A 22,627-nucleotide genomic window follows, 5' to 3' on the forward strand; every position below is an offset into this window, starting at 1 on the left:
TCCTGTACATGTATGAGTCTGGTGAAATGTAATAAGTACAATGCACGAAGAAAAAGGTATTATAGAAATAACTGCCAACCTACAGTAAATACAGACAATATAAAATCATGATTAAAAATGGTCTGCTTTTTCTTTTCTCGAGCTTGTAGGCATACATGTGCATATATACACGTATTACTGCTGAACTACAGTGGAATCCAGCGATCAGAATTAGAACCTATTTACTGCGGTGGTGTCACGCTCACGTGTCACGCGTACTTAAAGACAAGGCGCATGCGCAATTTGCTAATATGCCTATTGGCCGAAGGAGCACGGAGTGCGTGCGTGCCACCTGAACGCCACTCATGCGAGCCTTGTGCCACCGCAGGAAATGGATAACGCGGGATATTTGTCTTTTACGGGCTCCGAAAAAAACAGCTAGGGCACATCCCATGAAGAAGTACTCACACAACTGCAAGAAACGATTCCAACAGAATAGACCTTGAGTGATTTCATCCAGGCGAACAAAAAAAATCACTTCATTTGGTCCTTTCAGCACTAAAATGTGAGTGCTACAACCCTAACCCCCTAGTACTTCCTCAGGACTTACCCTGCTAAATCGAACAGAGTCCAACCGGACTTTCCTGTTCAATCCACTGTGCCTCATTTTTTTCAGATGTCTGCTGAATCCAACCGAGTCCAACAATGCGTTATAATGCGGTTCAGTTGCCAGCTGAATCCAACATTTTGCATCAGGAATGTACACAAGGGATTAACTGCTCAATCCAACAGGCTCCATCGGGTATGTGACATAGTTGGATCCTGTTGGATTCAGCAGGGTTACGGTTAAAAATATATATGTCCACAATTACATACATAACATACCGGTACATAGAGAATTCCACCACGAAACTTCATTCCCGATTCGGCATAGAGTCGAGTCCTAAACTGTCCAAAGATAACTTAGCAACGGTCAAAACATTCGCGCAGGAACTGTTGCCCGGATGTGTATTTACACTGCGTTTTTGTCACAACTGTGCGCAGGGTTTCAACGTCTCTGCCTCGTTTCCCTTTGCACTTTTTGGGTACAGAAAATTCATGTCACTTGGCCCCAAAACACTGGCACTGAAAACGAAGACCTTATGAAAAACTGGGTCATGTAATACTCCATTATCAGTTTGGATTAATACAGCCCGGTAAGCAAAGACTTTATGTGATAACAGCCGGCTACGAACCTTGGGGAGTTTTATAATACTAGTAAAACAAATACTGGCAGGGGCACTGTGCATCAAACTAAACACTGATGAGCTATATAAAAGGCAAATTAAATAAATAGACTTTACTGCATACACTATGTAAATCATGCGTACAATGCCATCGAGGTTGAATAACAATGAACAGTGCTGGTCCCAGAGAGCCAGCCTTGTGTCGTCTTTGAACATCATCTATCTGACTGACCGACTGACCAAAAAGTCAACTCGAAACTCGAAAAATCAACTCGAAACTCAAAAAGTCAACTCGAAACTCAAAAAGTCAACTCGAAACTCAAAAAGTCAACTGGAAACTCAAAAAGTCAACTCGAAACTCAAAAAATCAACTCGAAACTCAAAAAGTCAACTCGAAACTCAAAAAATCAACTCGAAACTCAAAAAATCAACTTGAAACTCAAAAAGTCAACTCGAAACTCAAAAAGTCAACTCGAAACTCCAAAAGTCAACTCGAAACTCGAAAAATCAACTCGAAACTCAAAAAGTCAACTCGAAACTCAAAACGTCAACTCGAAACTCCAAGAAAAGAAACCCTCCTGACCGAATGTCAGCATACATTTATATTGGTTGTAGACTGGTGCAGAGGGCCGGGCAGTGCTATCATACAGGATTACCCCGTATCACCAATGAATCCATATGGCTAATCCCAGACCCATTGTGTAGACCAGATGCAAGAAGACTTCCAGTGAATAGCCATTCTGAACTAACTGCACATAATTCTGTGCACTCTTAGACATGTTAGAACACCTTTACGAAGGTTATATAACTTGTCTTGGTCAATTTATAACATTAACAAGTTGCAATATTACGATATCATTAGTTCAATAAGCCATTTGCGAGTAACCTACATGTATACCCTTTGGGATTTACATTTGAAAAACATCTGGTACACTGACTTGCTCAGAATGCTTGGAACATTTTAACTTTGAATTCTCCAGACCAAAGACACTGTTGCTAATCACATGATTCGGGGCAAGCTCTTGCATAGTTACGTAAGAGACGCTCAGCACCAATACATTGTTCACAATGGGTGAGAATGATACAAAGACACCAGACCATGCCGGAGCTGGGGGTTGCTAGCATAAGGCTTGCCCCGAATCACGTGATATAGTAACAGTCTCTTTGGTCAGGAGAATGCTAGGTTAAAACGTGCAAAGCATTGTAATTAAGTCAGCGTTCCAGATTTTATTCAAATTTAACTCGCAAATGGCTTATTAGTTTCAATGGGCGGATCTAGGTTTCAGGATGGCGAAGGGGGAGGGGGGAATAGATTTTTCAGTGAAGACTGATGCTGGCGGAGTCCCGATCGAGGCATTTCCCCCCCCCCCCACCCCGGAAAAACTTGGAAATCTATGATATTTTTTGTTGTATTCTACATTGGAACTTTGGCATTCCATAATCCATTTAATATTTTGTCCCCATTTTACTAGCATCATAACATTATTCAGCGGCTGAAGTCCTGAGCAGTGTTTAAAGGGAAAATACAACATTTGCAAAAATCAAAAAATAAAACATTTGCAAAAATCAAAAAATAAAACTACCAAATCATTTTGAAATACCTTGCTGGACTGTTAGTGAATGACAGTGTAAAGCATCCTGTAAAATCATGGCACCTGGTATACTGTCATTTTCAAGAAAAGTGGTATTTTTGTATCAATTTCCAACGCTGATCGGCCGATCAGCGTTGGAAAAAACTGGCTTTTTTTCAAATACTGGCCCCAGTTGACCATCGCACTTGATTGCAATTGATTACACACCTATGAACGGGTACAAGCCAGCTAGACTGGTTCCCTGACCTTACAATTCCCCAATATATGTAAGCTGCTCCGTTTCTTCTTAAATGGAGTCAGGGAACCAGACTACAGGAAAATGATTGTTTTTTCTTGGTTTTTATAGCATTTTCGAACCCAAAACCTCAAAAAAGTCAGTGTAACTATATTTGCTATATATTTCCAACCCCCCAATTCCATCCATTTCTGAAAATTACAGCAAAAGCAAATGATGTATATATTCCCTTTAACACCCCCTCCCCCCAACTGGTCTGATATAACTGATCATGCATTCCCGTACAGCCCACCATAAACCACCTTTCAAAACAATATAAAATCTTGTGCGAGAGCCATAAACAAGAATTTTACGAGCAATGAATTTCGTCCACTGCCATTTTAACCAACACTGCAGGACCATGTTACAGGAAGGAAAGGAGGGATATTTATTTCCACGGACAGTCATTATCTGGCTATCTCCCTCAGAAACCCTACCCAGAGACGCTCGTCATATTTCAATTACCCGAGGAGTGTTGACTACCCTTGCGGGCTCTCGATAGAGATCGCCTTACCATTTTAGGTATATATGGGTTTCAAAACAAGAACAGATGGCCCAAAAAACTGTTTAGCAATGCAGTACTTACATGCGTAACCTATAATGTATTCACATTATTTTCTACATGACTTTGTGATGTGATGCGCTCAAGCTAAATGAGTCGTTTGTCGGCCCTTATCAAATTGTTTAATTTCGATATTTTTAATTTTTTTACTTTTTTTATTTTACATTTTTGAATAGAGCCATCTTTCAGTTTACCTATTTGGTGAAAACCCCATGTGAATACGACCTTCCGTTCGGAAGTTATGGGACTTAGAACACAGGCAGATCAGAAAGAAGAAAACAGAAAAATCAACAGAGAAATCCACAATTCAAAATTGAAGTGTTTACATGTATTAAGCAACAATAAACATGCTTTATTTCAGGTTATTGAATATTGACTCCTTAGCAAAAATATCACATTTTATAATATATGTAGCCTTCCAATTTTACAAAAAATGTCAATTTCAAAATGTCCACCCCTACTGACCTATTTTGGGCTGTATCTTAAAATCATAATTGCCGACAAACGACTCATTTAGCTTGATCGCATCACATATACTTGCAAATTAATAGGGTTGCCCTACTAGCCTATTTTGGGCTGTATCTGAAAATCATAAACTGCCAACAAACGACTCATTTAGCTTGATCGCATCACATATACTTGCAAATTAATAGGGTTGCCCTGAATATAGGCCTACCGAATAACAGAATATTCAAGCATCAACTGAATATTCAAATAGCTTTTTGCTGGTTTGAAAATTCAGGTTAAAAAAAACTATGCACGTACACACACGACTGTAATGTTATTTTAACCCCTAGGTATTTTTGCAAGGGTGCAACCTCAATCCTACAATGGATGGTTAAAAAAATAACAGCGTTGCTGTTGAAACCCCTCAGCCAGAGTCAAGTTATCATCCGGAAACCATTAACCTTGAACTCAACGTGGTGACCTTGACCTTTGGCCTTTGACCCCAGAACCAGTCCCAACATGCCTGTACCAATGGGAAACCCCCTACCGAAGTTAGACACCAACATTTCATTTCTAACTCAAGTTATCATTCGGAACCATTTACATTGAACTCACCACGGTGACCTTTGACCTTTGACCTTTTGACCCCAAAACCAATCCCAACTTGCCTGTACCCAAGGGCAAACCCCTACCTCAGTCAGACACCAAAATCTCATTTCTAACTCAAGTTATCATCCGGAAACCATTTACCTTTAACTCACAATGGTGACCTTGACCTTTGACCTTTTGACTCCAAAACCAATCCCAACTTGCCTACTCCCAAGGGCAACCCTCTACCAAAGTTAGACACCAAAATCGCATTTCTAAGTCAAGTTATCATCCGGAAACCATTTACATGTAACTCACCACGGTGACCTTGACCTTTGACCTTTTGACCTCAAAACCAATCCCAACTTGCCTACTCCCAAGGGCAACCCCCTATCAAAGTTAGACACCAAAATCTCATTTCTAACTCAAGTTATCATCCGGAAACCATTTACCTTTATCTCACCATGCTGACCTTGACCTTTGACCTTTTGACCCCAAAACCAATCCCAACTTGCCTACTCCCAAGGGCAACCCTCTACCAAAGTTAGACACCAAAATCTCATTTCTAACTCAAGTTATCATCCGGAAACCATTTACATTTAACTCACCACGGTGACCTTGACCTTTGACCTTTTGACCCCAAAACCAATCCCAACTTGCCTACTCCCAAGGGCAACCCTCTACCAAAGTAAGACACCAAAATCTCATTTCTAACTCAAGTTATCATCCGGAAACCATTTACATTTAACTCACCACGGTGACCTTGACCTTTGACCTTTTGACCCCAAAACCAATCCCAACTTGCCTACTCCCAAGGGCAACCCCCTATCAAAGTTAGACACCAAAATCTCATTTCTAACTCAAGTTATCATCCGGAAACCATTTACCTTTATCTCACCATGCTGACCTTGACCTTTGACCTTTTGACCCCAAAACCAATCCCAACTTGCCTACTCCCAAGGGCAACCCTCTACCAAAGTTAGACACCAAAATCGCATTTCTAAGTCAAGTTATCATCCGGAAACCATTTACATGTAACTCACCACGGTGACCTTGACCTTTGACCTTTTGACCTCAAAACCAATCCCAACTTGCCTACTCCCAAGGGCAACCCCCTATCAAAGTTAGACACCAAAATCTCATTTCTAACTCAAGTTATCATCCGGAAACCATTTACCTTTATCTCACCATGCTGACCTTGACCTTTGACCTTTTGACCCCAAAACCAATCCCAACTTGCCTACTCCCAAGGGCAACCCTCTACCAAAGTTAGACACCAAAATCTCATTTCTAACTCAAGTTATCATCCGGAAACCATTTACATTTAACTCACCACGGTGACCTTGACCTTTGACCTTTTGACCCCAAAACCAATCCCAACTTGCCTACTCCCAAGGGCAACCCTCTACCAAAGTAAGACACCAAAATCTCATTTCTAACTCAAGTTATCATCCGGAAACCATTTACATTTAACTCACCACGGTGACCTTGACCTTTGACCTTTTGACCCCAAAACCAATCCCAACTTGCCTACTCCCAAGGGCAACCCCCTATCAAAGTTAGACACCAAAATCTCATTTCTAACTCAAGTTATCATCCGGAAACCATTTACCTTTATCTCACCATGCTGACCTTGACCTTTGACCTTTTGACCCCAAAACCAATCCCAACTTGCCTACTCCCAAGGGCAACCCTCTACCAAAGTTAGACACCAAAATCTCATTTCTAACTCAAGTTATCATCCGGAAACCATTTACATTTAACTCACCACGGTGACCTTGACCTTTGACCTTTTGACCCCAAAACCAATCCCAACTTGCCTACTCCCAAGGGCAACCCTCTACCAAAGTTAGACACCAAAATCTCATTTCTAACTCAAGTTATCATCCGGAAACCATTTACCTTTAACTCACCACGGTGACCTTGACCTTTGACCTTTTGACCCCAAAACCAATCCCAATTTGCCCTCTCCCAAGGGGAACCCTCTTCCAAAGTTAGACACCAAAATCGCATTTCTAACTCAAGTTATCATCCGGAAACCATTTACCTTTAACTCACCACGGTGACCTTGACCTTTGACCTTTTGACCTCAAAACCAATCCCAACTTGCCTACTCCCAAGGGCAACCCCCTACCGAAGTTACAACCCCAAACAACATTTCTAACTCAAGTTATCATCCGGAAACTAAGCTGCCCGGACGGACGGACGGACGGACGGACGGACAGACATACATACATCCGGACGGACGGACGCCCTAGGCGATGACAATACCCCTCGAGCCTCTCGGCTGAGGGGTAAAAATGAAAACGCAAAAAATGAGGGCATGCACTAAACAAATTGTATACAAAAAACTTACTTGGATTAAAGATCGTAACGGCACAGACGTGAAATAAATGTGTGGCTGGCTGTCTCTCAGAAGAAATCAAAATTTGCAGGAGATTTCCAACGATTTATAAGTCAATTGACTAGAAAGAGTGCAATCCGGCGAAATATATACACACAATTTTTCACTGTTTTCTCAGAAAGGGTGTGATATGGGCAATTCTCCATGGGAGAGCAAAAAATGTCAAAAATAAATATTTACATATTAAACCTTTTTTGCACTTTTTCCAGACCTAAATTAAATGGGGAATTCAGTTCACAAAACGAAATTGAAAAAAAATACATATTTCTGGTAAAAACAGTGATTTTTGCAATTTATGATTAAAAACATTCAGATTTGGTAAAAAAAATAAAATTTTGTGTATGTATTACTTTCTGAATTATAGGGAAAAGATTTGATTTATTTTATGATGTTACAAGTTACTAACATTACTCAGGGTCATTAAAAAAAATTCTAAAAATATAAATATATATATATATATAGTGTAGGCCTTCATTTAAAAATGTCAAAATTAGCACGTAATTCCGTTACCGAAAAAATGGCAAAAGTTACTTATTTCACAAATTTTCTTGTTTTTTTTCTTCAAATCATGTATGTTGAGAAAAGACCCTACTATAAACATAAATGAAAAATAAAAACTTTAAAATAGTAATTTCTTGGCATTTTTCCAAGTGGTAACGGAATTACGTAACGGTAACGGAATTACGGTAACGGAATTACGCATGCACAAAGTATGCACATTTCCTCCAGATTATGACATACATTATTAAATAGGAGATTTGCATGTAACCTTGGACAATAACTTTAAATACTAAATTACTTGTTAAATCATTTCCCTCTTTAATTTGCTATTATACAATTAAAAATAATCAGGTGTTCCATTGATATTTTTCACTTTTACTTTTTCTTTTTTACTATTTAAAAAATGCTAATAGATGTTTGGATGCTTAAAGGGAATATACAACATTTGCAAACATCAGAAAATAAAACTACCAAGATTTTACGAAATACCTTACTAGGATGTTGGTAAATGACAGTCTAAAGCATCCTGTAAAATTATGGCACCTGGTATGAAGTAATTTTCAAGAAAATGATATTTTTGTATACATTTCCAACGGTGGTCGGCTGACCACCGTTGGAACCTAACTATTTTTCAACTACTGCTCCAACTTTACACTCTTTCCATTCCAAATTTTGTTTGCTACCGGGTATTTGTTACATGTTCATGAATGGGTGCAGGCCAGCTAGACTGGTTCCCTTACCCTCCAATTTTCCGGCATCTATAAATTGATCCATTTTACCTTTAGTGGAGTCAAGGAACCAGACTACTTGAACAGTTTTGTTTTTCTTGGTTTTTCCAGCATTTTCGAACACAAAACTTCAAACATGTCAGTGTAACAATACTTGATCTATTATACTAACACCTCAAATAGTTCATTTCTGAAAATTACAGCAAAAGCCAATGATGTACATTCCCTTTAAATATGTGTTGCCAAAGCCGTTGTCTGGTACCCACAGAAAATATCTTCCACAACAAGTATATGAAAGTTGAGTACCAGACTTTGTACTTCTACTTGGCATAAGTTAACATCTTCCCTTGCTCAGAGATGCCAACCAGTGCAGTTGTATTGTATTGTCCACGATAAACTAGTGAAATACGATAATACATTTGTTCATAGTAAAATTCGATTTTCGGTAAAAAATTTTTTACATTGCTAACAGGCAATGCAGCCATCACCAGACTGCTTTCATTTGACCTTGACTTTTGACCTAAAAAATGAAGCCCAGACATGTTTAGGCCTACATTTACATTTTGATCTGCTAATTTTCACTTAGCTTTCCCCTTGTGGCATTTTATAAACTTCTAAAATTTGTATTGTGATGAGTTTATGTTGAATTCAATGTTAATGTATTGCATTTACCTATTACATGTAAACCTCCCAGCTAACACATCACGTTGCCACAACGTTGTGCAAAGTTGTGAAAATGTTGTCATTTGGTAACGTGTCACGATGACATTCAAGCAACGTTGACACAACGTTTGACTGTATAATTGTTGGTTGTAAAAATGTTGTATACTGGTAATTTGTACAACGTTGTACGAAAGTCATCATATGACATTGTATTGACGTTGTATGGTGGTCGTTTCACAATCGTTGTAATAAAGTAATACATATGACGTTGTGGTTACGTTAAATGTAGGTGTTTTCATGACGTTGTTTTTAAGTTGTCAATGTTACGTTGTCAGAACGTTGTAATTTAGAATGTTTACAACGTTGCTGTGAGGTTATAATCATGACGTTGAGTTAACGTTCAATCTACATTATTTTATAACGTTTTTTTCAGTTGTGAAAATCACATTGTCACGACGTTGTAGTTTAGTATTTCAAAACGTTGCGGTGATGTAAAAATCATGAAGTTGTTGTAACATTGTACGTGGGTACTTTCACAACGTTGTTGGTATGTTGTTATTCTCACGTTGTCATGACGTTGTAGATAACAATTTTCACCACGTTGCTGTGTTCATGACGTTATGATGACGTTGCATAAAAGTCTCACCATAATGGTGTTGTTAAGTTGTAAATATCATGTTGTCGTGACATTGCAGTTTGGTATTTTCATGTTGTGTTATGATGAGAGCTCACGTTGCTGTAACGTTTTATAAAGGTGCTTTGACACTGAATTTAAGTTGCAATTATGCTGTGCGTTACGATCCATGCTGTTGTGGTATTGACAAAAACATTGTGATTACGATTTACTGAATGTGAAGTGAACATAATATGTTTTAATTAATGATGTTTTATTTGATAATAATTAACATTTGGGTGCCGCCTTGCATTAATAATGTAACTCATGAAATTTCGAACATCATCATGTTTGTTTTGTCGTAGTAGGAATATAATGTTTCCAGATATTTTTCTAATGGTCTAAGATGGATGAGATCGTGGTCAAAGCGCGACAGTTTCCCGCTCATATTCATTGTTGAATACTCAATGTATACATGTACTTTATTGCACACACCAACGTAACTAGAAATATGATTCCTGTTCTCAGAGAAAATATTACCATGGCGCATGCGCATCAGCAGAAATTCCACGTCCAGACCGCGTGATAGCTTATTTGAATTGCTCTGCTCAGTCGAGTCAGCAATCGAGCAGCAGCAGCTCACTATAACGGTCGCCGACTCGCCGTCCAGTTGATGTGAAGTAGCCATGGTCGCCAAGCAAGTTATTTTCACTACAGCATTTCTTAGAAGGTAGGAATGAAATTTTCTGTATCTTTACTTCATTCTTGTGTCGAACACATTGTCTAAAAATCTGATGAAAGGATCAAATTAAAGTAAAACAACTTTTCGAACAAAGTCGCTGTCAAAAAATGAAGATTTTCTTATGCCTATCATCTTTGGGTTTTTTTAATAATTGTTGAAAATGTTCTTCAGACTCGATCAGAATAAATGTAGATTAATTAAGAGTGAAAATATGTGCCTCAATTGAGATTGGAGGCTCGTCAATGCGAACAGTTTTGGAGATCATACACTGAAAGAAACGTTCAAGTCATCTGGTTTTCAATTTGATAATAAAATCTTGGTATCATTCCAAGGAAATATTATACATGTGGATCAGATTTACTCGAATTCATGTTAGACCTTTTTAACAACGTTTTAGGTTGGAAAGTTATTTGTTCGATAGTTATAAGTTTACATAAAACAGATATTGTTTTAGCAAATGGCAAAAATGGCAAAAGTGTATACATTATATCGAGAAGACTTTTGATTTGTGTACTATAGTATATGCCTATGTTTGTATTTTTTTCTTCAAATTGATGAATTAATCAAAATGTAAAAATATTGTATTGAGATACCCATGATACCCGAGCCAACAACCGTGAAATTGTTACCTGGGGTATCTCTTAATTTATAGATCTGAGTTGATTTTCTCTCAACTAAAACTAGCGCAAATTTGAGCATAAACAGTCCGTTATAAAATTCCCGCTCAAAGACACAGTGTACGGTTGTAATATCAACGCGCATTAGCATTTTAGTCTCAAGGGTCAGGCCTAAAGTTCACGTACCAGGACCGTACACGTATAAACGGTCACCTGGCTTTCGTTGGCTTGTACATAACAAGTGTATACAGTTTCAATCCGGGCTTTCGGGCCGTATAGCTCCCAGGGTTTGGCGTGATTTATGGGAGTTTGACCAAAGTGTGTGGAGTAGGGTTCAGGGCCAGGTCAGCACTGTTACAAGATCAATGAAAAATACGCGAACTATAAAAGTCTTTTCTAAAAAGGGTCATTTGTAGACTAGTTTTATTATTTATGTGGGTTGAAGAGCACGGGGATCATATTTACACTGTGTTCAAACTTGATTAGTTTTATATATTTCTCAACCTTAAAAAACATCGTTACTTTCTCCAGGTAGGCAGTACACATGTATGCTATACGTGAGTGCACTGGCAGCAGGATGTAGCATGTTTAAACTTTTAACTTCAGCAGTCTTCGAGGGAGGAAGTTTCTAATTATTTTAAAAACCACCCCATACATCTCTTCAAGGTTGTTGCTGTAAGTAATTCAACATACACTGACCTTCTATATACATGTTCTGTAAGATGATGAAATTAACTTTTAAAATGTGTTGAAAATACACCTTGGTCGAAATTTGTTAAGTGATTACCTGACGTTCACCAGACACCTATATTAATTCAATTTATGTATTCATGAAATTTATCTATACTATAAAATTCAAGACCGTGAACCCATTGCATGCATATCCAAATCCTTCCAACTCAAAATGTTCATACTAGCACGTCCGCCTTAACAAAGTCATTCTTGTCGAGTCATGCGCCAGAAAAGATGCGTGCCCAATACTCTCTAAAAATAACCAAAAAAACCCCACACATTTTGCGTGAACCTCCCCGGCGAGAGCTGATTAATTTTTTAGCAGGTATTAACTTGAATGTTGTGAAAAAATGCAATGAAGTTTATAATTGTTATCGTTAGATGTCTTTCAAAAATAATAACTTGTATTTCGCAGGAAAATAGCAGTTGAAAAAAAGTAAATAAACTTTCGGAGTGAAACTCGAAAGTAGCGTAGGCAACGGATCTTTAATCAAAATAATTATGAATCAAATTAGGTTTTGCCCTTCACCGACGTATAAACACTGTGTACCCAGTGTGTATTCGCATAAAATAATTATGCGCATATCAAAACTGCAACTGGACGGTTCTTCTTAACATTTAATGAAATTGTTTCGTGTGGAATTTAAATAACTTTAAAAAAGCTTGAGCTCTTTGGTAATCAAATATTTTCTGTATTATATTCAGGTACCTGCATGACATGACTTCGCATGAACTTTTAGAAATGGCAGCCGATTGTGCTTGGTTATCCAGAAGGGCCAAGATTCAAGGTACGTGTATTAAGAAACTAACCATCGCAGTCACTAAATTGATTGGTCCAAAGGTATCAGCGACAAACACCTTAAATACACTTCTGAAACGAGCACCATAGACCTAATGCAATGCCGACTACCAAGACCATAAACTTGCGGAAGAACCAACATTTTGATCGTTACGTACATACATTTGAACATGAAGTTGTTTAGATTACATAAAAATGCGTAAAACAGGCTTGCGCTTTAACTCTCAACAAGGGTTTTTGGTTACCCTTTAAATTTGAGAAATATACTTGACTTCAGGGTCAACTTGAAACAAGAGGCTCATTTATTTTATCCCTGTCTCTCGTGGGTTAAAGATTGTACATGTAGAAACACAGGCACAGCTCTGCTTGAAGTACATGTATTGAGAAGACAGACATTATCTGGATATACATGTAGTTTTAAATTTCACATCTGGTGAGCCAGCGTGACACGCAGTGAGTGTTTTAGGCCTGAGGCAGCAAACATTAAATGGTTCATAATGTTTAAATAATTGATACATTGTTGTTTGTTTTCCTTATTTTCTTGTCAGATTCGTGTCTTTGGAGAAGTGCCATATTGACAATTAACCTTGCTGAACAAGGAATCCACTTACTTCTACATCTGGATAATCTTCTGTTAAAGGTTCCATTAAATGAATGTTACTCTAAAACATAGATTGGGCAATTAGCCAATCTTAATGGAGGTACTCAAAGAAAATCATGTTGAAATGTCAATATTTTAAAATGCAGGTTTTTTGCGAGTTCCCTGCATACAAATATATCTTCACGAACAAACGCTATTCAAGTATCCCTTTCAAGTGTAATTCTTTTTCATAGACTCTATAGCTACAAAAAAAACCAAAACAATTCCTTTGAGTTTTCTTTTGAAGATGTTCCATGGGAGAGAAAGAAAATGAAGGATCTAGATAGAGGACAGATTTAAAAAGCATGTGATTCAGTAGATTAAAAGTTGTCTGATCTATTTTATTTGTTCGATGTGAAAGTCGCCTTCCTATACTATATTTCTTATCACGGACAGTGGAAAATACTAATTTTCAAATACTATATGAAACCATTCTTTTGCCTGAATGTACGTTACGTATAGCACTGTGTATTTTTCATGAATTGATCCAATACATGAATAGGTATTCTCTAGTGTGGGTAACATTGTGATATGGTACCCCTCTGAAGGTGATGTATAAAACCGGTTAGTGGTTAGTGGGTCGACGATAATAGCCCTTGCATTCCGGCTCTGGCTATATTATTGGCGACCAGACCCTTTATCTTCTAATTGCTCAGTAACAACGTTATTGTCTTGTTAAAAGGTTGGTTCATACTCTGTGAAGTTACGGCAATTCACTTTGTGAAGTTACGGCAATCATTAACGCCAGCGCTAAAAATTCTGGGGAAAAAAGAGTGAACCACATTTAACTCTGGGCAATTTTGAGTCAAATGGTTTCGATGTCAACATTTCAAAATTTGCTTTCACTTGAAGTATGAACCGATCGTTAGAGCTCAGCCCAGTCACTAAGGCGTGAATTCCTTAATGTGGATTCAAGTAAAAGACTTTAATTGTATACCATTCACGAAATGGACCCTGTAGTAATATGTGCATATTGATGTGTCTAAATAATTGCAGTGAGTATTAATTACACTTACCGTTTTAGTGATTGCATTTTAGTAATGTTTTTACATGCTGTTGTTTCTGAACACTCTTTGTAATAAAATTAGAGAAACATGAATTACATGTATGTTTAATTGTTTTGTTATCGTTTTCAGAAACATTTCTCCATAAATGCCCAGTAGGCTGCAGTAAGTTGGCCACCATGTTGCAGCAACATGTCCATTAAGTTGTAGTAACGTGTCCACAAAGTTGCAGCAACGTGCCTTTAAAGTTGCAGAAACGTCCCATTTAGCTGCAATAACGTGCCCGCAAAGTTGCAGCAATGTCCTCATAAAGTTGCAGTAACGTCCCCATAAAGTTGCAGTAACGTGCCCATAAAGTTGCTTAAACGTGTCCAATACGTTGCTTTAACGTGAACAATAAGTTGCATCAACGTGTCCAGTAAGTTGCAGTGACGTCCCAAATTAGGTTGCAGTAACGTGCTAATCAAGTGGTAATCATGTCGCCAAAAGGTTGTAGGAACGTGCGTAGAAGTTGCTGTTATGTGTCAATTTGGTCGCAAATAACGTGGCGTCAAGGTGGTAATCATGTGCAATCACGACCAAAAAAAGTTGTGATGTATGTTGCGTTTACGTTGTGGAAACGTCATTGTAACGTTGCGTGATAACGTTGTAGCAACGCGCACGCGAGTCAACATTTTTACGTTGCCGCAACGTCATTTTCCTCACGTGGCAACAACGAAAACCTGACCTTTTTGCAACGTTGTCACAACGTAAATGTGTTAGCTGGGCTATGGCGTAATTCCGTTACCGCCCAGGCGTAATTCCGTTACCGTGATTAAAATGCAAATTATGAAAAGAGTGATTATTTTTTCAACTTTGTTCTGCATTGTAGTTAACAACACCCCTGAACTCTACAAATAACAGGTAGTGTCCAATTTTAAAATTTCAAAACTTCAGAGAGTTTTATTAATTTATGCGAGAACTCAAATATGCTTGTCCTCCGTCCGTAATTCCGTTACCGATATTAAGCTCCGCCCCTTAAAGGGTAATCTTGTGGGGTTTTTTTTTTTTTAGCGGTCAATCAATTCTATTGGGTCTTGGCTCCCTTTTCATTTTTAGATTAGTTGCCTAGCATAGAACATATTTTCTTGGGAAAGAATAATCCTTGACAAAGTGACAAAATTCCGTAATTCCGTTACCAAAGAATTGCCCATATCCAAGAAGCTGAAACTTTGACAGGTTTAGGTTTTGAACATTCTTGTTTGAGTTTTGCGTGGTGTTATTATTGGAAAGGAACACGTGATCCTTTATGACTTTTAATTTGGGAACTTGGTGTCAGCGCCAAATTGGCATTGGGTTTAGGATAGTACAATGTATCAGTACCTAGCACTTGCAAGTACAAACGCCCACCTATCCTTCCTGTGTATACATGTACATTGCATCTGATAGGAATACCAGATGTTCAGAAAACTAGAATGAACTAAGTATATTTTACAGGACTGTATAGTTGTATACCATGCCAACCATTATTGAAAAGGAGTTTTTACCATTAACCATCACTCCCTAGGGGTGTGACAAATCATATTCAAATTGGAGGATTCATGATGGTTATGGAAAAGTCAGGTCTTTTTTGTAAAAGTCTGGCATTATAAAGAATTGTAGAACTGATTGATCTTGTAACCACCTGACCAACCATGACCAACCAACTGACCAACAGACAAACCAACTGATCAACAAAATGACTGACTGACTAACCAACCAACTGATCAACAAATCAACAAACCAACTGACCTTAACCAAACACACCAACAAACTAACTGACCAACCTACCAACTGCATGATCAGCAAACAACCAACCAACAGACCAACTACTGACTACAAAAAACAACAGACTGACCAACCAACCAACTGACCAACAAACAAACCAACTGATCAACAAAATGACTGACTAACCAACCAACTGATCAACAAACAACCAACCAACAGACCAACTATTCACTACAAAAAACCACCAACCAACCAACTGAACCACAAACAAGCAACAAACCCACTGACCAAACAACAAACAACCCTACTGACCACCACCAACGCACCACCAAACAAACCAACAAACCAAACGGCCAACAAACAAATCCGCTGACCAACCAACCGACCAACCAAAAAAACAACAACCAACACACAAACCAACAAATCTATGAACCACCCTTCCAACTGACCAACCAACAGACCTCAAAACCTGATGGACCAACAACCAATTGACCAACAAACAAATCCACTGACCAACCAAAAAAACTGGCAACAAAACAAACGACCAAATTGATGAACCAATCAACAAACACACAAACATACCTGACAAACCAATCGAGCAACCAATAATCAGATCAATCGATCAAATGAGCCAATACAATCAATCAATCAATAATATTACTCAATCGATAATCCACAGCTCGATCACTCAGCTTCAACTACAACAACCAGCACTCACAAAATATTGTGCCCTTGAAAGTCAAATATTATCAATCACTCAAAACACACATGTTTCCCTACAGGTTGCTAGGCGACCAAATCTTGACCCCACAAAGTTAAGGGTCCAAACCAGTTTAGATTGATCCCAGCTGAACACAAAGTAAATAGTCAGAAAACGGCCATCAAACATACCAGTCTTATCACAATGGTAATAGGTATTATTATCTTCCTGCCAGGAATATCTGCTATATTTGCTGACAGTGTACATGTACAATGTACAATCAAGGGTAATGATAACTCCTTCTTTTTGTGTAGATAAGCCAAGTAAGTTAAAAGTTCAACCCAAGAATACTCAAGAGTGAGTTTACAATGCCTGTCTGTAGATCATTAAAGGGGCACTCCTGTACATCCTGGAAAATGCCCGATTGGCCTACAAAATGCAGTTTAAAGGGAATGTACATCATTGGCTTTTGCTGTAATTTTCAGAAATGAACTATTTGAGAGGTTAGTATAATAGATCAAATATTGCTACACTGACATTTTTGAAGTTTGGTGTTCGAAAAGGTTGGAAACACCAAGAAAAACAAAAATGTTCAAGTAGTCTGGTTCCCTGACTCCAGGTGCCATAATTTTACAAGATGCTTGAGACTGTCATTTACCAACATCCTAGTAAGGTATTTCGTAAAAACTTGGTAGTTTTATTTTTCGATGTTTGCAAATGTTGTATATTCCCTTTGAACGATATGATTTTAGTGGAAAGAAAATTTAAAGGTAGAATATAAACATCCACACAACTATCCTTTAAAACTTGTTCGTTTTTGTGTTATTCTTGCAAGAATGAATTCCGGGGTCAAAATGTTTGACTCTCGAACACTGATCTGTTTGGTGATAGTTGTGAAACATCGTGGACTGTGTATTAGTGCTAAGTGCACTTGTACATTATGTGCACACACACACACACATGACCTCTACCATACATTGAATCCGTCGTCTGACAGAACGTGGGGGAAAGATGTCCAAGGAAACTTATATTTTCGGCTGGAAATACGTATGCCATTAAACGTCCGCAGCGTCAGTTCTAATCTAAGTAGAAAACCAGGTTTTTGTCCTTTTCTCAGGTACACTGCAACATAGTTTTCTCTCAAACAGATCTTTGAAATAGGATGAGTAAACAATCTAAAAACACAACATTTCCACGATTTATGATGTGTGACTTAACACCATACATTGTACATACACACTTAAAGGGAATATTATGTACAACATTTGCTTTTGCTTCAAGTTTCAGAAATAAATGGATTTGGAGGATTAGTGTATAGCAAATATTGTTGAAATGACTTGTTTCACGTTTTGGGCTTGTAGATGCTGGAAAAAACGTGAAAACCAATCATGTTTGTACCGGTAGTCTGGTTCCCGGACTCCACTTTAGATGAAACGGGTTTGCACCCCTTCACAGGTGTGTATAATCAATTGCAAAGAAAATGCCGAATAACTAATACGGGCGATTCACAATAGTGCGCCTCCAAGAGTTTGCAACGCGTTGGCCTATCACAATGCGCAAAATCTGTCGACCCAATTCGCGTTTGGAAAAGGTCGACTGATTTCGCGCATTGTGATTGGCCAACGCATTGCAAACTCTTGGAGGCGCACTATTGTGAATCGCCCGTATTATGAAAACTTAGGAGCACTTTTTGAAAAATACCATTTTTCTTGAAAATTACAGCACACCAGGAGCCACAATTTTACAGGCTGCTTTATACTGTCATTCCCTAACAATCTAGTGAGGTATTTCGTGATTATTTGATCATTTCGTTTTGTGCTGTTTGCAAATGTTGTATCTTCCCTTTAAATCGTAGTTTGTACAGTGTGCTTGTATGGTACAAAGTTTTTACAATTCAGAGTCTAGATCACCAGCCTTGCAGCAAGGTAATGATAACATTAAACAGAGGGTTCAGTATGACGCAACACTGCACTGCTAGTACAAACCTCTTCTGGAGTGACCTGAAATTTTCTGACTTGTACCAGATATGCACAATGAACTTATCTTGTGGTTTTGCACACATGATACGGTACGAAAAGGGTTGGACTTACCCCTGAATTGCAATTACACACACAGAGTCAGAGCCACAGTGTTACACCATGGTTACACAAATAAAAGTTTGAAGAATTTTCCAAGAAGCGAAATGAGTCAGTAAACCTTAGACAAAATTGTTCAACACTGTCAGACCTGCTGAGTGCTGATCCTTCAAACACTAGTCAGAATTTTGAAGATTCTGAAAATCAAAAAGAGAAATTCTCCAACCGAAACAGACGTACATTTGTACAAACTGTTAATTGTTATCAATATTTTTTTTTCAAATCAGCATATAAAGTGACTGACTTGATTATGGTGACTGATTTTAAGTTAAATAAAATCTTACAATTCCTTAAAAATAATTCAGATTTAAATTCCACGAATGAATGTTTAGTGACACAATGTACATGTAGGTGACACAATTCTGGGTCCCTGCAAACAAAACCGTTTGCACTAGAACAATCAAAACTAAACTGCAGTTTCAGATTGTAAACTGCGTACAATGTATTTACCCAGTGCCCACTGTACCGGTATGTTATGGTACACTGTATTAAACTGTTATACCTTGTGATACATTGTATACATGTACATTGTATTACACTGTAATACATTGTGCTTTACAAATGAGCACTTTATGGCTGTATAGTCTTGAATCCATCAAAATAATGCACATTATTTTGTCCAACCTTCATGGAACTGCCAAGCACAGAAATCTGCTAAGCAGTCACATCAAGTATTTGCTTAGCAGTTACAGGTCACCACCCTAAAATGCTATGCAATGCATACTTCTGAGTGGTTACCAGCTGATTTTTTTTGCTTACCACACAAATTTGCTAAGCGATATTTTCTGCTGTTATGAAATCGGTCACTCTGGTGTATAATTCTGGAAGATTTGGAGATTGAAACACGTGATTAATACTCACTTTTCTCAACCATGACGCCCTGAATGCGCGGGTGCTATTCATTCGGAGATACAACTCGGGTGAAAAGTCCTCCTTGGATTGGGTCTGTCCCATTTCCCGGACTTCCCAACGGAAGACGTAAAAAAAAAAAAGATCACGAATTCCCTCCACAGAGTCAGTGATACATGAGTAGTCAACAGAAATCCACGCAAAATGAAAAGATCACGTCATTTGCTGGTTATGCACACTCCAAGTCCGAACGAAAGCATTTTATCCACCATTAGAACACTCGTTCAACATTCGTGTTCACGTACAATGTAGTTTTCCCTTTCAACTTCAAAATGGGACTCCAAAAAAACAAGCATTTCAAACAATATCTCTCAATTTAAAATGAGTTCCAATCGAAGCGAAAATTGGTTTCTGTCAATAGTTCGCAGGAAAGCATACGGCTGTAGGAAGACTTGGCAAAGGCACCGACTGTGCGCAAGCTGTGCTCAGCAACTGTTCAGTTATATCCAGCAATGACTAGAGCAGTAAATTTCCATGCTGCTCGTTACGGGGTAGTGACTCTTACTGTTTCCCCTCCGAAAACAGATCATGTATCACACGTACCGTGCAAGCAGGACCCAGTGACTCCACACCCACAGCCAATAAGGAAACAGGATTACGACACGTGCCAGAAATGAGTCTCATTTCCCCCCTTAGTATCCTGAGTCGGGCTGGCCGGGCATGCAGCGGGGGCAGTCACCGCGTCACACTATATACTGAGCCAGATTAGGACAGGATATACGTTATCGTAGCTGCAGCATTTGCATAAATGTGCTTTGCTTTGACAACCATTAAGATAATTGCTCAGAAACATACGTTAACTATGGTATTTCTAACATGAAAAAAAGAAATTCTATAAATGAAAGTAATATTTTTGGGAAAAATCTTACGTTTTTTCACCAGCACAATTTCTACCTTGAACAGTATACATGTATACCATTTTTTTTATCTGCAGTTGTACACCCAATTTTTTTTTTTTATTGACACTGATTCTGGTGTTATAGAGAGTTGAAATGTTTGGAGAAATCATAGATTTACAAAAAAATTACAAAGAAGAAAACAAAATATTTAGGGGCCTATTCAAAGTTTTTCTTTTCCAAATAAAAGTAATACTCTTTTTAAGGTCATCTCATTTCTTAAGGCCGGAAAAAAAAAACCTGCCTCGATTTTGTGACCAAATTGCCGACATCAAACTTTTTATTGTCGCATTTGGCCAAAAAATTTACATAAACTGTACATTTTGAAAATAAACAAGTCTTTTCTATGCAAGGTTATTTTGTGTTATTGTGCAATTCAACAGGTTAATTAAATAGAATACCATTAAAAATGATACTGACGTAAAAGTAAACAAAGTAAGTACTAAGACTGACAGACAAATATAAAAAAAGGTTACACGATAAAAAAAAATTCCTACATGTACTTAACATCCATGGATAATTTTTAGGGTGTCAGTGTACAATGTATATATACACAAATCTTTTGGCCTATTGTCACTGAGAAAATTATCCCTTTCTGAAAATTTGTGGTGGTTCACTTGTTTAACTATTGAGTGTTTCTGTTAGCAATATCATTGTTGGGATGTTTTGAAATTAATTAATTAATTTCATTCCAATACATATACACTGATTCTCATAAGTTAAAGGGAATGTACATCATTGGCTTTTGCTGTAATTTTCAGAAATGAACTATTTGAGGGGTTAGTATAGGCCTAATAGATAAAATATTGTTACACTGACATGTTTGAAGTTTTGTGTTCGAAAATGCTGAAAAAAAAACCAAGAAAAACAAAAATGATCAAGTAGTCTGGTTCCTTGACTCCACTAAATATAAAATGGATCAAGTTATAGATGCCAATTGTATGGTAAGGGAACCAGTCTAGCTGGCCTGCACCCGTTCATGAACATATACATGTAACCAATAGCAAACAAAATTTGGACTGAAAAAAAGTGTAAAGTTGGAGCAGTAGTTGAAAAATAGTTAGGTTTTTCCAACGGTGGTCGGCCGACCACCGTTGGAAATGTATACAAAAATACTATTTTCTTGAAAATGACTTCACACCAGGTGCCATAATTTTACAGGATGCTTTAGACTGTCATTTACCAACATCCTAGTAAGGTATTTTGTAAAAACTTGGTAGTTTTATTTTTCGATGTTTGCAAATTATGTTGTAATATTCCCTTTAATTCCATGTCACACAAGTCAAAACATTTACTTAGTTTATTCAACAATGTACCGGTATGTCCAACCTTACAATTTGTGTCAAAGAAAATTTAAAGATCAGGAAAAAAATTGGGAACCACCAACTTACGGTAGGGCTAGCTGCATAGCTCAGTTGGTAGAGCACCGGAACGGCAATCCAGAGGTCTCAGGTTCAAACCCCGCTCCGGTCAATTTCTTTGTTTAACTTTAAATTATTATAATGAACCTAAGTCTATTCCCTTTGTCGCTTAATTGAAAATCTAAAAAAAATGTTAAAAAAATGGTTCACTCACCAAAAATTAACCTAAAGAATCTTCTTTCTCCTTAAAGTAAATTCCAATTTTCTGTCAGTACTGCACATTCACAATGATTAAATGCTTCTGATCAACAATGTGTACTGCTGAACTATTTATGCATGCTACTTCAAGGTGTACACATATTGATCTTTTAACAGTGTGCAAGGGCATTGGGTGAAAACCTATACGTATAGTACACATCTGTAGTGAATGCCAAATAATGTTCTTAGAGACTCTGCCCTTGCCACAATATTGATTTTTGGGGAATTTGTGTTTCAAGGCTTTTTAAGTCAAAAGCCTTGGACGTTAAGTGACCTTTACAGACTTTTTTTTTAGAAGGGGTAGAATTTACAATTTAATTAAGAGTCTGGTGCTTTCTATGACCGGAACGGCCGAGTGGTTTTCGCACGGCAAGCCTAGTAAAGCCGGTCCCAGTGTGCACAAAATTCTATTCAATTATTTCAGAATGGTGAAAAAAAGTTTTGTACATTGTAGAATGAGTTGTAGTGGTAATGCGATGGAAATGAACAATGGACTTTCGCCGTTCACATG

At 37.8% G+C, this 22,627-nt stretch overlaps 1 protein-coding gene and 1 long non-coding RNA gene across 3 annotated transcripts in view; one reads left to right on the forward strand and one right to left on the reverse strand.

The window, feature by feature from the left end:
• The window catches only part of LOC119720220 (ral guanine nucleotide dissociation stimulator-like), a 50,438-nt gene extending 30,333 nt beyond the window's left edge, over nt 1–20,105 (reverse strand). Inside the window, exon 1 of one of the 2 annotated variants that reach the window (XM_038189827.1) lies at nt 19,554–20,105. In XM_038189827.1, coding sequence (XP_038045755.1) covers nt 19,554–19,646 — 93 coding nt within the window. In that variant the 5' untranslated portion in view covers nt 19,647–20,105. Of the gene's footprint in view, nt 1–864; nt 1,083–19,553 lie in introns of those variants that run through there. The other variant, XM_038189828.1, reaches the window with a different exon arrangement.
• LOC119720221 lies at nt 9,702–14,206 on the forward strand. Its single transcript, XR_005270075.1, has 4 exons — nt 9,702–10,307; nt 11,468–11,611; nt 12,374–12,456; nt 13,016–14,206. It is a non-coding gene; the product is annotated as an uncharacterized LOC119720221 (long non-coding RNA).
• Nucleotides 20,106–22,627: the final 2,522 nt, after the last annotated feature.

This window comes from Patiria miniata, unplaced genomic scaffold (genome assembly GCF_015706575.1).
Source record: "Patiria miniata isolate m_02_andy unplaced genomic scaffold, ASM1570657v1 HiC_scaffold_9, whole genome shotgun sequence".
NCBI lineage: Eukaryota > Metazoa > Echinodermata > Asteroidea > Valvatida > Asterinidae > Patiria > Patiria miniata.